The following is a 15,515-nucleotide window of genomic DNA, read 5'->3' as shown; positions in this document are numbered from 1 at the left end:
CTGGAATATCTAGTCCTGATTAAATTCCATGTGTGGGTGCTCTTACTTCAAAGTGCTGTATTCCAAATTAGTTTAATCCACTTCCAAAATGGATTAAGATGATTTGGAATGGGGCACTCTTATTCCAGGGACAGAGCATCCACACATGGAGTTAGTCAGGAATAATTAATCTGCTTTAAATTCACACACCCTGCCTTATTCAAGGTTAATTTTCATGTATTGACAGGAAGACAGCACTGCATCTGTCACATTCAGAAGGTTTCCTTCCTAATCACAAGGGCTAGAAACGTAATTTTAAAGTGAAAGCTTAAAAGGCATAAATTGGTAATTCAGCAGAATTTTACTTTCCAAGAAAAGCTTTGTCCTTGCCACGGGTGAGAGGGGATTTCTTTTTTTTAAGCACAGCAAAAAGTTAAAATACTCTACCATGTCCAGTTCTGCATTTTTACTGATTTTTCTCATGTTTTCACAAAACCATTATAAATATTTACTTAATTGTTTGCACCAGTTCAATCTGAACTGTGCATATTGCTTTGCTATGGACTGTCCAGATTTCTTTTCAGTGTTGTGGATGGGCTGAGGCGGAGCGATTAGATGCTGATTACTGGGTTTGAGTTAGTTGTTTTTACCTTCTCTTTTTGTAAATCCAGTTTTGGACCAAAACCTTCATAACTAATATGAAGCTTGTGATTCTTTGCTAGATGACTTTGGTGGAAAATGTAGAGGGGGCGGGGTGGGCGCGGTGACTGAGTATTTACATAAACAAAGTGGGAGCGGGGGGTTCATTTTTGCAAAATAGTCGTTTCCTAAATCTTTTGGATCATCCAGTCAGACTGCTTGCCTAGATCAAATTCAGTCTAGTCTGTCTTCCTGAATTGAGGACTAGTGCCTTTGACTAGATTTGCAGTGTTTGGGTTGCTTCTGGTCCTATGTTTACAGCTATTTTCAAAACCTGGAGAGGCTCCAGACATAACAAGTCTGCACCATTGGGTTCCTGGCTTGGACTTCTGCAAGGGCTTAAGGTTTACGTGACTGGACAGCCTCTGGGAGGAAAAGTTTTGGTCCTCAAAGCTTAACCTCCGTAGGTTCCCGGAGTCAGTGGAGCTTCCTGGTATTGACCACTCAGAGGCTGTAAGGTTTAAATTCTGCCAGACCAGAGGGATCCCCACAGGGCTGAGACTCTACAACTTGCAGAAGGAGGGTTGGAGTCAGAACATCCACTTAGGCCTAGGCACCAACTCTGTGGGTGCTCCGGGGATCAAGCACCCATCAGAAAAAAAAAAATAGGGGATGCTTAGCACCCATCAGTCACTGTTTGGCGGCTGGCGGGAGGCACTGAGGGGAGGACGGAGAGCAGCAGGCAGGCAGGGAGCTTTGGGGGAGGGGGTGGGAAGAGACAGAGTGAGGGCAGGACTTAGGGAAGGGGCGGGGCTTCGGGGGAAGGAGTGGAGTGGCGGCGCAGCCCCCACTGGGAAAAATAAAAGTCAGAGCTGGTGCACTTAGGGCGTGTCTACATTTACAGTGCCGCAGGGGCACAGCGGAACCGGTGCAGCTGCGCCGTTGTAGACCTTGGTGACGGCGCTCCCTATGCCGATGGGAGAGTTTTCCCAGGGGGTACTTTGTTACTCCAGCATCCCAGCTCACTATTTCACTAGGAAAAAAGGGTATTTTTAAAACGCATTCTCTGACAAGTGCAGGCGTAGTTTTAACGTTTGTTAGCTGGTTAAAGTAAACCCTGGGCTCTTTTCTTTGCCTAGTGCTTTGTCTTTACTAGGGTTTTAATCTTGCCTGTATATACCTTTTTTCTGTTCTGGTGTATACAAAGACCTTGTCCTCATGTATAACACATGCCTTCTCCTCTTGTGGGTCACTGACTTGCATCCACAGGTAGATTGTATTACTGGCCAAGCTCGTGAGATCTTACTCAGTGGTATTTCTGTTTGTCTTGTAATGTAGTGTATTAATTTTTGAACGCTGCATCCGATCATTCCAGAATTTCAGGGAATGAACTAGGCATTGATGGCCAGAAGCTTACTGATTTGGGGGACAATCGGAACATCCAGAGAGAAAGTGGGGGACATGTGGAGCTTGCTGTCATATGTTGATGGCATCAAGGGCAGCCAGAGGGAAAGAGGAGAGAAGGCTTAATTCCTTCCTCCTTCCTAAAGTCCTGCCTCCTCAAAACCTATTCCAGGTGAGGGAAAAGATGGCACCATCTGCCCACCCCTCTGTTCCAATCTGGGGGGATGGAAGGTACTTTGGAAGTGGGAGGAGACACATACGGAGCTCCTGGCATGGTGGGGAGAATGGGGGGTGGGGGACAGGTGTCAGGGCAGAGAACAGGGCTGCTGTCATGGTGGGGAGATGGGGAAAGTAGGGGAAGGGTGAGGAACAGAACCCCTAGCACAGTGTGGAGAGTGGGGGCTGCTGCTGTTGAGAGGGCAATGGGAGGGGGGGAACAGAGCCCCTGGCATAATGTACAAAAGGGGGGGACCCTTATGTGGTTTGGGGGGGACAATGGGGATGGGGAATAGAGCCTTGGCATGGTGGGGAGAACAGGGGACCCTGCAGTGGTGGGGCAAGGAGACATGGGGGGAAACACAGAACCTTAGGTGGGGGAAGAGTTTGGGGGGACCTGGTACATGGGAGAGACTGGGGCTACAGAACCTTCATGGGTGAGGGAGACTGGAGGACCCAAGCATGAGGGGATGGAGGCACACAGAATGCCTGTAATGGTGGGATGAAAGGAGGAATCGGGGAAGTGGGAATGAGGGTGCACACAGCCACTGGTGTGGGGGAACGGGAGACCCTGGTATGGGAGCAGGAGAGATCTGGGGAGTACACAGGCCACCTGCCAGTTGGACATTGGGAGAGAGTTGTAGGGAGTCCCTGAAATAGAGGGGGATGGGAGAGTGGGGGGAATGGAGGGATGCACGGTGCCCTGGTGTGTGCAGTGAGCTCGGCTACACAAGCTGAGGAGTGTGCGATCCCTTGCAATGTGATTTGGCTTAACACACGTTCATTCTCTAAAACACGGAAGTGTTAGACAATCTTACTCTGACTTAAAAAGAAGCCATTCCTAGGAAAACTGTTAGCTTTAAATGAATTAGCTTAAAACATCTGGGTCTTGGCTTGATGTTTTTCAGTTGTTACCGTAATCGAGTTAGTTTAACGACTGAAAAGGTGCAGGTCATTAGTGAGACAAGGTGGGCGAGGTAATATCCTTTACTGGGCCAGCTTCTGTTGGTGAGAGAGACCCACCTTGTGTCTCTAATATCCTGGGACCAACACAGCTGCACCAACACTGAATATGATACAGATTAACATTTTGGAGGCCTAGGTTCCCTCACCTTGGCTACATGGCCAGCTAATACTCCTTTGAAGTAGGTAGTTTGCATCTTAACAAGCTATAAGGGCTCATGTACATGGGAAGTTGCCCAGAATAGCTATTCAGGTCAAAACTTTTCCAGTCAATTTCCCTGTGTGGACACTATTCCAGAATAGGCCACTTGATTCCAGAATAATTAGTGCATTTCCAGACTGGAGTAATTATTCTGGAATAGTGTCCACAGTAGGAGCTAATTCAGATTATTTTATTCTGTGATAGCTATTCTGGTCAATTTCCCCATGTAGACAGGCCTGAAGAGGGCTTTTAATTCCAATGTATATAACTGGGCTGAGCTACCACAATTGAAAAACACCTTCGCTTGATACTTCAGTGCCTTTCATTGGAGGAACTCAGAGTGCTTTAAAGGGTGAACTGGCTGCCCCACTCTAGTGGAGGGTGGTGGGGAAGAGAGTAGGTAAATATCCTCATTGTAAAGATGATAATGGGAGGGTGTAGAGGTCAAGATTTAAGGTTATGAGGGAGGTCTGGCTGTCCTTAAGTTTGGAACTAATACCTCCTTTAGAAAAGGGTTTTGAAAATAAGAGGTCTATTCAATTTCCCATTACAGTATCTGAGACACTATTCAAGATTTGAAAGCTGAAATCAAAACTGGGCCCAATGCCCAGATAAAAATTAGTTTTTGTGCAAGCTAAATAGCCCCCCCCTCCAAAAAAAAAAAAAATCCAAAAAGGAAGGTCACAAATGCAGTGAACCAAATTGAAAGGCCTTGCCCAGAACCATCTAGACAAAGAGGGACTGTGGTTAGCAGCCTTGGATAGCCTCCCTGTGCTGGCAATCTTACTGAAGATATGGAGAGACCTCCAAAGAGCTTTGTTACGAGCTGGTGAAACCTTAGTTTCAGAGTTCTGCTTGCGGATTTTGCATTTTGGTTGTATTCTATGTTTTGGTCTACATTTTACTCCTGTGGATCTCTCCTTTTAACCTGAAGCTGTTACATGGGGCTTTCAGTGGTCAATGATTTCTAGGTGTATGAAATCAGTGACTACACAGCTGGCACAGACTTAAACACGGTTGTGCAAGGCAGAATTATGTTAAACGTACTAGTGCAAAATAGACCCCCCAACCCTTTAAAATATTAGTATTTTCTGTCACCAGCATAGTAATCTCCCATTTGAAAAAAACTTGCACTGAGCAAGAGGGCAGATCAGAGCCTTGCAAAATCATAACGGCTTATCAACTCTTCATTTGAAAGGGTGCAAGTTTAGGGCCAGTCCTAGGGATGTTGGAATGGATGCTTATTGCTTGTGAATGGTGCTGGATTAAAAGCCCTGAAGCCCTAAATAAGCCCTTAGAAACTGACAGTACTGCACAGACCGCAAGAGTGAGAAATGCCACACTTCAGCACTGATCTTCAGGGGCCATCTTTAAGGGGCGAGAGGGGAGTTCAGTCCCTGTGGCCTTTTCAGTCTTGGACCTTTTCCCCCCACAACGGGTAGTTTTTGGAAGACCCCACTTGTCCAGTGGGAACTGGGTTGAGACCCCAAACAGCCATAAAAAGGTTTAAAAAGGTGCTGTTCGCTGCCATCCTGGGGTAGATTTTTTTTTTCTGGTGACCTCTGTTCTCCTGTGATTTAAGAGCAACACAGACAAGTGCAGGAGGCAGGGACACCCAGCCCTTGTCTGGCTGTGGTTAAATGGGGCTGGGAGTCCTCAGGCGTGGAAAGGCTCCACAGCGCACAAGGCACTGGATTATGTCTAGCAGTTCGGTTTGAAGTCTGCTTGTAAGAAGTATGTGGGGTCGTAGTTGTATTGGTCCCAGGATATTAGAGAGACAAGGTGGGTGAGGTAATATCTCTTATTGGGCAGCTTGTAAATTAGGCAGAGACAGCGGAACTGGAATAATGATCTGAGAAATAGCCTGTAAGGCCTATTCTTGTTTTCCAAGTTATGCTTTTTTGTATGTCATCTGCCATCAGCTATTCAAAAGTAAAAAATTGACTGCCAGGATCCTGTTGTTCAAACCAGTAGCAGTTAGGTTTACTACCCCAGTGCTTTCGAGTTGAGTGAACTTGCGCCTGTAGGTTCATTCCAGTTAAGGTTTCTACTTCGCAGTTTCTCCGGTTCCCCCTTCCCTTGCACTGAGTCTGACCTGCTTTCCTTGTGCTAGTGCAGAAAGTAGGGCAGGCTTCTAGCTTTGGATGTTATTATTAGAAAGTAAAAAAATCCCAGATTCTTACCCACCTCCTCTTTTTAAAGAAGAGTGGCACCTGTAAAGAGAGCACCTCAGGAAAATTATACATAGTGATGCTGGCTTCCGCCATTAACAGTTGCATGTGGGAGACTGAAGCTAAAGGGCAGGCATGGGGGGTTCGTGCTCCCTGGGCTAGTGGGGATGATTCATTTAGTTATGGAGGGGGAGTGGCAGAGAGAGGCTGCAGCTGCTTGTAAAGCGAGATTTCCAGTCAGCAGCATTAGCCTGGAGGTTCCTTGACATACTTCACCAGCTTGTGTTAAGATGCAGAAAAGCCCTGCTGAAAAAGAACATTTAAGGGCACACTCTGCTCTGTTACAGAGGTGAGAATCCAGAGTTATGCCATGGATTACGCTGCTATAAAACCCCAGTGAGAGCAGAGTTTGGCCCCTGAGTTTCCTTTATGGCCCTGCTTACAGGACATCTCAGCCAGTATTAGCTAAACCCCATTTTAAAATTTATGCTAGTAAGGGGCTAAAGCTGTTTCCCAGGCCGGCATATTGAGGGCTGCACGGGGTTAGCCAGTTTACAAAACCATGCTGTAATGTGGCTCATCATAGTCTGATCCCTGGAGACAGTGTTTGCATCATCTTAACGAAATCTAGCTGTCTGTGGTTCTGGCTCCTGCTGTTTTTATCTGTATTTTAGACAGGGCCTAAAGTATGATACAGATTCTGATGGCAGTGATGGTTGAAAGTTAGCAGTCAAATGAGATCCAAATTTCTTTCTGTACTCATTTCTTAAAACAGACACACTTTGTCAGTGACTGATGGCCCATATCATGGGATCATCACTCTACCTTTGGGGACAGACAGAATACACTGAATTCTCATCAGCCTTTATTTGAGACCCAAATTTGCTGGATCTGTCACAAGAGCTGCTTCTCAGGGGACTGATGGAGAACTGCATTTTTTGAAACATAACGTAAGGTCTTTGTCCTGACCTACCTAATGCTGTCTGTTTTAAAAAAAAATCCTGGCTATATCATTTGTATCCGGTTTATTACATCTTTATGTCCCTCAGATGAATAACCTATTTTGTGACATGCTTTTGATTTTCTTCGTATTTAATTTGTTTAACCTAAAATGCTGTCTTATTTCATTTCTTGCAGAATGGACTGCTGAACTAGGAAATATTCCAGACCCAATAGTACAGCATTGCTGCACCACTCGCAGCTTTATCTATTACTAGTTATTTAAATTGGACTTTTAATATCCTGCCAGCTGCTCTTCAGACACACATGGTGCATTGTTGCCATTCCCAGAATTGCATCTTTGAAACCCAGGCCCTCAGTAACCTTCATCGAACAAAGAGGCGACCTACAGGATACATTTATAGTGGGGTTTCTCAGACCTACTGCCCTCTAGCTTTATTCTCGCCGGTGCTGTATTTCTAGCACACTATGGAGCCCAGTATGGAGTATTGCTTAGCACAGGTGCTTCAGAAAGACGTTGGAAAGAGACTTCAGGTTGGCCAAGAGTTGATAGATTATTTCTCAGATAAACAGAAGTCTGCTGATCTTGAACATGATCAGACTATGCTGGATAAAATGGTTGATGGACTTGCCACCTCTTGGGTAAATTCCAGCAATTACAAGGTAAGATCTGCTTGGGGAAAAGTGATTAAAGTCTAATACTGCTTCAGTCTGGCAAGTCATATTGTCTTACTTGTAAGGAATTTCCTTTAAATGAAAGTTACGTAGTAGAGTCTTGTTCATTCTCACTTTTTCTGCAGACTTCATCATAATCCTACTAAACCCACTGTTCTCACCCCATTTCTCAATAAAGGTTTTGTAGCTGATGCTGTAGGGAAGGTCCCATGGTACTAAGACTTCATTACTTTAACAAACACGTGTACTAATATTTTGTATTTTAAATCACAACAAAGCTTTTTCCCAAATTGAATACCAGGTTATGTTTTGCAATGAGATAACTTGGATTGTTTGTGTAACTTGTTCATTTACTTGGGGGATTTGGTCATCTCCAATAGTTGTCCCATTGTTAACAGGAACTAATGAATTTGTGCTGTATATATTTGAAATATAATACTTGATTTTATTGTAAAATATGCATATAAGCTGCCAATATTCTTTCACTCTTGCATTGAACAACACCTAACGTGAGTTTTACGTTATTAACTGTTTTTATAATACAACATGTTCATGTATATTATACTTAATAGCTGAAGGGTGGATACAATGGCTAAATGAGCTTTCTGTGTTGGAATACATAGCAATCAGTCACCACTGTTCAAGACCTATTTGGCCTTTGTGTAACAAGTTGGTAGTCTAAGCTGTCATAAATATAAAGGGAAGGGTAACCACCTTTCTGTATACAGTGCTATAAAATCCCTCCTGGCCACAGGCAACATCCTGTTAACTGTAAAAGGTTAAGAAGCTCAGCTAACCTGGTTGGCACCTGACCCAAAGGACCAATAAGGGGATAAGATACTTTCAAATCTGGGGAGGGGGAAGGCGGCTTTTGTTTGTGCTCTTTGTTTATGGGACTGGGAGTTCTCTCTTGGGACTGGGAGAGGCCAGACAGAAATCCGTCTTCTCCAACCCATCCTAATCCAAGTCTCCAATACTGCAACCAGTAGAGGTAAGCCAGGCAAGGCGGATTAGTTTATCTTTTGTTTTATGTGAATTTTCCCTGTGTTAAGAGGGAGGTTTATTCCTGTTTTCTGTAACTTTAAGGTTTTGCCCAGAGGGGGATCCTCTTGTTTTGAATCTAAATACCCTGTAAAGTATTTTCCATCCTGATTTTACAGAGATGATTTTTACCCCCCCCCCTTTTTTTTTTAAATAAAATCCTTCTTTTAAGAACCTGACTGATTTTTTTCCATTGTTCCAAGATCCAGGGGTTTGGGTCTTTGATGATTTTGTAACCAATTGGTTAGGATATTATTCTCAAGCCTCCCCAGGAAAGGGGGTGTGTAGGGTTTGGGGGGGATATTTTGGGGGAAGACGTCTCCAAATGGTCTCTTTCCCTGTTTTTTGTTTAAAACGCCTGGTGGTGGCAGCATACTGTTCAAGGACAAGGAAAAGTTTGTACCTTGAGGAAGTTTTTAACCTAAGCTGGTAAGAATAAGCTTAGGGGGTCTTTCATGCAGGTCCCCACATCTGTACCCTAGAGTTCAGAGTGGGGAAGGAACCCTGACATAAGTGAACAAGTGTTACCGTTACAATTTGTACTAGTTAGCTTCCTTGTTGGGGGGAGTCTCAGAGACCAAGGATAGGTTTCCCCCAAATCAGGGTTGAAACACATTGGCCAGCCTGTATGAAAAATTTATGGTGCTTCTGTTGTGGATAACTAGAGGACTTTGCTCAATTCTCATGAAAATGAGATCAAAAACTCCTATGGAGACCCAGAGCCTTGAGTAAATTAACCATGATTCACTCTGGAATTATTTGTGTCCTTTGGCATTATGGAGAGCCTGGAATATCAGTTGCAGGTGATCCAGAGTTCAGTGTTTTCCGCAACTCCATTTCACTGTTTGTGTTCACAGAACTGTTGATCTGGCAACGGGTGCAAGAATGCAGCACTTCTCCATACTTTACACACCAACAAGCTGCATTTTTATGCCTTACACCTTTTTTTGTATGTATTTGTGCAACTGAATTTTGAGTTAGTTTGGTCTGGCACTGAGCCAATTGTGGTGGAAGGTGAACTTCTTTCCACCCTTAGCATGCAGAAGTTATCTTAAAAAGTCAGTGGAATATCATTTCTGGTTCAAACTACAAAGACATCCTGATGTGTGCGCGCTATCATCGCTAATGGGGAACATGTACAGTTATGTGAGGGTATAGCATGCTTTTTCCATCTTGCTAAGTGGTTCCTCATCTATCATGCTATCTTACTATTGAAGATGGAATTCACAGATACTGTAAACTTGAATTTATTATCAAACTTTTGCTATTTGTAGGGGGTTTTAAAAATTGATACAGGTTACGTAGATACATAAGATGTGCCAAGTTCAGCATTAAGTTAAAATGCAGAGTAAGATGTATATTTTTTACACGTTACAGTAGCTTTTTTTTTCTTTACAATTGGTCCCTTGAAATGTGCATTCTCTCAACTTCCAGCAAGGAATTTCATGGGGATTAGGGAAGCAGAAAAGGTAAATGGATCATTGTACCTCCAGATAGTCTCACATTTGAAATAGGTAAATTTCTTTGTTATATAAATTGAGGCAGGGACTACATTCAGTGTTTGTCACTAAGTGTTATGGAAACTAATGGTTAGCATTCACAGTACTTTATAACATGAATTATCTATGGAATATATCTGCTAATTAAACAAAGGCCCTTCGCATAGAGATGGTGACTGGAGAGCGTTTAGCTCAGTGGTATGTGCGTTGGGATGTTTGCTTCACCAAACTGCACCATCACAGCATACCACCTAGTTGTAAATATTGCGCAATAGCATACAGTATATTATTGTGGCTCCCTGCATTTGAATTACTACCTCCCTCCTTGTTGGCTGCTTGGAGGGATCATAGGAGCTCAGGTTCCTTTGCTCAGTGCTACTTGCACGTAACTAGATGTGTGAGTGAGGCTAGGGGGTGCTCCTGACATCTGATCAACTCCAGAGACTCTTCTAAATAACCTGCGGCTATTTATCACTACCATCGAGTAGCCATCTGGAGATTTAGACTGGACATGTTTGGTCACTGCTGAAGAAGCCAGTATTTACAGTGTGTTTGTCTCTTTCTCACTCTTGCCCCATCCCCAAGTCTGGAAGTGTCTATTTAGAGCAAAGACTGAGACTATATGGAAACAAAAATTCAGAATGGCTGTTCCTTAACATTTCATTAATAGAAAGGATGGTCTCAAGTTTAGGAGGGATTAGAGTAACTGATCCAAATAGCATGGCTGTTTGGTTTACTCGTGGCTGTGACCTGCACGCACTGTTGCTTTTAACTAAGCCTGTCAGCAGCCCAATATTTCCATTTGATAATTGGGGAAACATCAGCACCCATAGGCTAAGTGACTTTCACAAGGCTGCCCAATTCAGAACAATGAGTCCCAATTGTCAACGACATAACAAGAGTAAATCTATTTTAGGAGAGGATTTAAGTTCCCTCTTGGAGTGCACAGGCCTCAGCTGTTTGTTAATTGTGCTCAAGCATTTTTTTTTTTTTTTTTTTAAACTGTGGCCTTGTCTACACAATATTTTGTGGAATCCTTCACTTTGGCATCAGCAAGAGTACAACACCACCCTTGTCAGAAGGCTGTCGCAAAAAAGAGTGGTGGCTGGGGGAAGGGAGTGCGTTGCTCCAGTCAAAGGCTATAAAAGTGTCATGCATAAAATAGTGTAAGGAATACCCAAACTGATCGTACAGCATTTAATCGGCAAGTCTGTTCTCTACAAGTGAGATAACAAACTGCTGCATGCCTTTGTGAAATGTATAAGACACTCTAAAGCAATTCATGAGGTCTGAAAATCTTCTATCAAAGTGTACATATGAAGGATGTCCCCAGGAAGAAAGGCACTTGGGGACCTTGTCCAGTGCCTCCCTTTCTCCACTGCCTAGCAAGCATTGCCATTAATGCTGCTGCAGCTAGTGGATATGGGAATCTGTGACTACACAGACCTAATGATCTGCGACTGATGAACATCCTTGGGGACAGAGACACTGCATATTTAATAACTTACATGCCAGAGGATGTTGTGAAGGCCAAGACTATAACAGGGTTCAAAAAAGAACAAGATAAGTTCATGGAGGATGGGTCCATCAATGGCTATTAGTCAGGATGGGCCAGGATGGTGTCCCTAGCCTCTGTTTGCTAGAAGCTGGGAATGGGCAACGGGATGGATCACTTGGTGATTACCTGTTCTGTTCATTCCCTCTGGGGCACCTGGCACTCGCCACTGTCAGAAGACAGGATACTGAGCTACATGGACCTTTGGTCTGACCCAGTATGGCCACTCTTTTATGTTCTTATGTACTATGTAAAGAGAATTACATATGTACTAGCCGGTGTCTAAAACACAACATAGGAAGGCTGGAACAAACGACAATTGCTTGGGACTACCACGACCCCCAAATATTTTTCAGAGTCACTGCTTCCCAGGATAGAGTCCTCCATTCTGTATTGATGACCTACATTCTTTGTTCCTAGATGTATACATTTACATTTAGTCATATTAAAACACAATTTGTTTGCTTGCGCTCCGTTTACCAAATGATCCGGATCACTCTGAATCACTGACCTGTCCTCTTTGTTGTTTATCGCTTCCCCAATTTGTATGTCATCTGCAAACTTTATCAGAAATGATTTTATATTTTCTTCTAGGTCATTGCTAAAATTGTTAAATAGTGTAGGACCAAAGAACCATTCCCTGCGGGACCCCACTGGAAATACATAATCTCAAAGATGATTGGACATTTACAATTACATTTTGAGACCTACCAGTTAGCCAGTTTTAATCCATTTAATTTGTGGTATGTTAATTTTATATCATTCTAGATTTCAAATCAAAATATCATGTGGTACCAAGTCAAATGCCTTACAGAAGTCAAAGTATATTATGCCAGTCTTTTATCAACCAAACATGTAATCACATCAAAGAAGATATCAAGTTAGTCGGACAGGCTCTGTATTCCATAAACTCATGTTGATTTGCATTATTTACATTTACCCTCCTTTAATTTATTAATTGAGTCCTCTATCAGCCACTCCATTTTCTGGATTCTTCCTAGGCTGACAGTTCAACATCCAGCCTGCATCAACCAAAAGTTGTTACTGGCTGTTCATTGGTCTCTGTGAAAAAAAATCTTAAGGTATGTCTACACTTAAACCGGTACAGCTACAGTGCTTCAATGTGGGCACTACCTACGCCAACTGGAGGAGTTCTTCTGTCGGTGTAGGTAATCCACCTCCGAAAGAGTACGTAGTTACACTGTACTGCAATTCTTCTGTCAGTTTATTTCTGTGAAAGTCCTTTGGCACATTAAATTATTCTTGCACAACATACTACAGATAATTGCACAGTGAGATAGTGAACTTTGCTGGCATGTTTTGGCCACCTATATTTGCAGCGAAGTTAGCTGCGTAGCGAACTGTGCCATTCCATGAACTGCTTTGGATTGTGCTAGGAATGTATGTTTGGGTTCAATTAAAGGAAGAAGCAGAGGAAACCTGGAGAAATAAAGAAACGTAATTCAGATATTCTTGGTGAAAACAAACAAGCAAACCACAAAAGAAAATTCAGACCATGGATCTGATCCCAGCCCCATTCATGCCAATGGGGGTTTTTGCTACTGACTTAATTATCCACAGGATTGGGGCACAATATAGCATCATTCAAATGGTTTCTAAATAGAATGTCTCATCTCCCCACCCCACACTTTTTTTTTTAATGAGGCATCAGCTGTCCTCAAAGGGTCCAACTTCCAGGCAGCGAAGAGTAGATATCTTTAGTTGCAGGGCATCACACTTTTTGAAATAAACGAATAGTGAAATACTGTGGTGAATTTCTGTTTGCTGTGGCAAGGATTCATTGTGTTAGAGGGAGCAGTCTTCCACCTCGATTTGTCTGAAACCTTACAAGATCTTGCTTAGTTGAATAGAAAAAAATAAGCATGCATCTAAATTACATGTCTTTGTTTTTTTTAATTGTGTATTTGTGAATAATGTTCTGTTTGCCTTTGTAATTGAGGGGTAGAACAGATGGTGCAGGCTTAGTTTAAAGTGATGTCCATTAAAATAACTTAAGCTGTTGATTGATTGCTCAGTATAAGTGTGTGTGCGCTCTTTCTTTTTTTCAGTTGAAATTCAATGGACAAAACTTTGACTTAAGGAAATCATTCCTGTGTTTAAGACTATGAGTTATGTGATCTTCTGGTAAGTGCACTTTACTCAATGTATCTTGTGCACATGGAGAGGAGAGACCATTTTGTCATCTGTGGAAAGAGCAGATTGCAGACGGTTTATGAACAGTCATATTCAATAGCCCTTTGGCCTTTGGGTGTTGGACAATATATAAAGACCAAAAACATCCAGAACGTACTGAATGATTTCAACCCTGAAAGGCCTCATAACCATGAATCCATAATTACCTCTAGAGCAAAAGCCTGAGATGGACCTTATAGTGTGCCATGGACACCGAGAGACGTGGATGTGGACAGTGGAGGAAGAATGTTCCATAGCTCTTTGTTGACAGAATCCAGGCTCTTGCTCGGGACTGCTAGCAAAGGTGCCTTGAGCTTACTTCAGCTACTGTATGTGGGGTAGGAGTCCATCTGAAAAGAGGCTGAGGGCTTTACAGATCAGTCAACACTTCGAGTTGCACTTAAAAGCCATTCTGGAGCCAGTGCGCTTTTTGGTGTTCCATTTCAGCAGTTATGCCACCACCATGACATGTTACCGGTCTTTCCTTACCTCTATTTATAAAGCTGCCCACAGTAGGGGACATTATGCTATAGGTAGCAGGTGTTTGATTCAACATATTTTTCCTTTGGACATGGAAATAATTAATTCCAAAAACGCTTTGTGTACCAGTTGGTCTAGTCAGTTCTCCTTCCACCGCTGCTTGTGTGGTTCCTGTGGTTTAGGCTGCCTGTCTAATGCTATGACTCTGCCCAGTAATCTGATCCAGTTATGGTACAGCTATTATCCGTTGGTATCAACAGTATGGGGAGTGTACTGGAGGGTGTGATGCAGTATACTGGAGCTCTAGCAGCTGGACCAGGTCAGATTTAATATTGGCTTCAGCCCTTCATATTCAAGACAAAAAATAGAGTAGCCTATTATGCCAAATCTTGAAGCAGGCCTTTCGTATGGGTTTTGCTTAACTCCCCAGCTAACGCCAAATATACATTACAACAAGGAGATTTTTCTTTCAGTGGCTGCTTGTGATAGGGAGGTGGGGAGCATTGTCACAGTGGGATACTAAAGTGTTATAGCTTTCATGTCCCTTATGGATGTGCTGATTGCAGAAGGTGGAAAAACAAGCTGTGATTCTGAGCAAACCAGACAACATTTTTCAGTGCTTTTCAGCTGCCAAGGTGTTAGGAAATCAAATCTGGATGGGAGTAGCCCATGGAATCCCGAAGGAGGCTGGGGAGAGCTCGAGACCCTGTTTTGAAATAGAGTACAAGTCTGCTCCCAGATAGGTGTGGTAGATATTATGCCCTTCCTGTTTGGGTAGGGTTGAGCTCCTGGGAACAGAACTTTGCCCTAATTGATGGCCTGTTCCAATGGTAAGTTGTGTATACGAAAGCCCCCTCAGAATCAGGCCCTTAAATTCTCTGTCAGTAAGAGTTGACTTCCCCCCAAGGCCTAGTTAGTGAATTGACAGGAAAAGATACCTCAAATGTTCCCGTGTTGATACTCCAATTAAAACAGCTCACTGATAGCCAGTAGAGTTGATTATTTTAGAACAGTATAACTACCTTAAAGGCACTGACATTGTTGATTAGTGAGATTATTCTTTTATTTTAAAGGTATATGCTGCCTTTCATCCCAAAGGGTCCTAAAGCGGCTTACACATTGGTACAAAAACTAGGTGGCATAGGAGTCACTTCACTCACCACTGAAACGCAGCTACTTCTGGAGTAAAACTCAGCAGTCCTCTAAGTGCCAAGTCACTCGACTGGCTTGTGTGCCTCTGCTCCCACTGGTTCTTAGTGCACAGGAAGACCGGGGCAGGAAGTGAAGAATACTGCATCCCGCTGAAACCAGGACTCTTTGGAGCCAGAATGTCGTTACCTGAGGCGGAGTTCAGCCACAATGGCAGGGTTAATAGCACGGTTACTCGCACAGAATTAATGACTTGTTAATCTGTTCTGCACCGATAGAAGACTATAAAAAATGGTGTTGTGGGGCTTCCTGTTAATTGAGGTTTCATTAGCTGCCGGATACAATGTGTTCAGCTGACAGTGTCCCTTTGCCCCCTCCACTCCACCAGC

General features: G+C 43.2%; 1 protein-coding gene across 39 annotated transcripts in view; it reads left to right on the top strand.

Moving 5' to 3' along the window:
* Positions 1 to 15,515, top strand: part of CLASP1 (cytoplasmic linker associated protein 1) — a 266,722-nt gene that overhangs the window by 15,898 nt on the left and 235,309 nt on the right. For all 39 annotated transcript variants that reach the window (XM_037912897.2, XM_043525472.1, XM_027833968.3 and 36 more), the window contains exon 2: positions 6,712 to 7,197. In XM_037912897.2, the coding sequence (XP_037768825.1) occupies positions 7,003 to 7,197 (195 nt within the window). In that variant the 5' untranslated portion in view covers positions 6,712 to 7,002. The remainder of the gene's footprint in view (positions 1 to 6,711; positions 7,198 to 15,515) is intronic.

This window comes from Chelonia mydas, chromosome 11 (assembly GCF_015237465.2).
Source record: "Chelonia mydas isolate rCheMyd1 chromosome 11, rCheMyd1.pri.v2, whole genome shotgun sequence".
Lineage (NCBI taxonomy): Eukaryota > Metazoa > Chordata > Testudines > Cheloniidae > Chelonia > Chelonia mydas.
The sequence above is the reverse complement of the archived record's forward strand: the minus strand, read 5'-3'. Positions and strand labels throughout refer to the sequence as shown.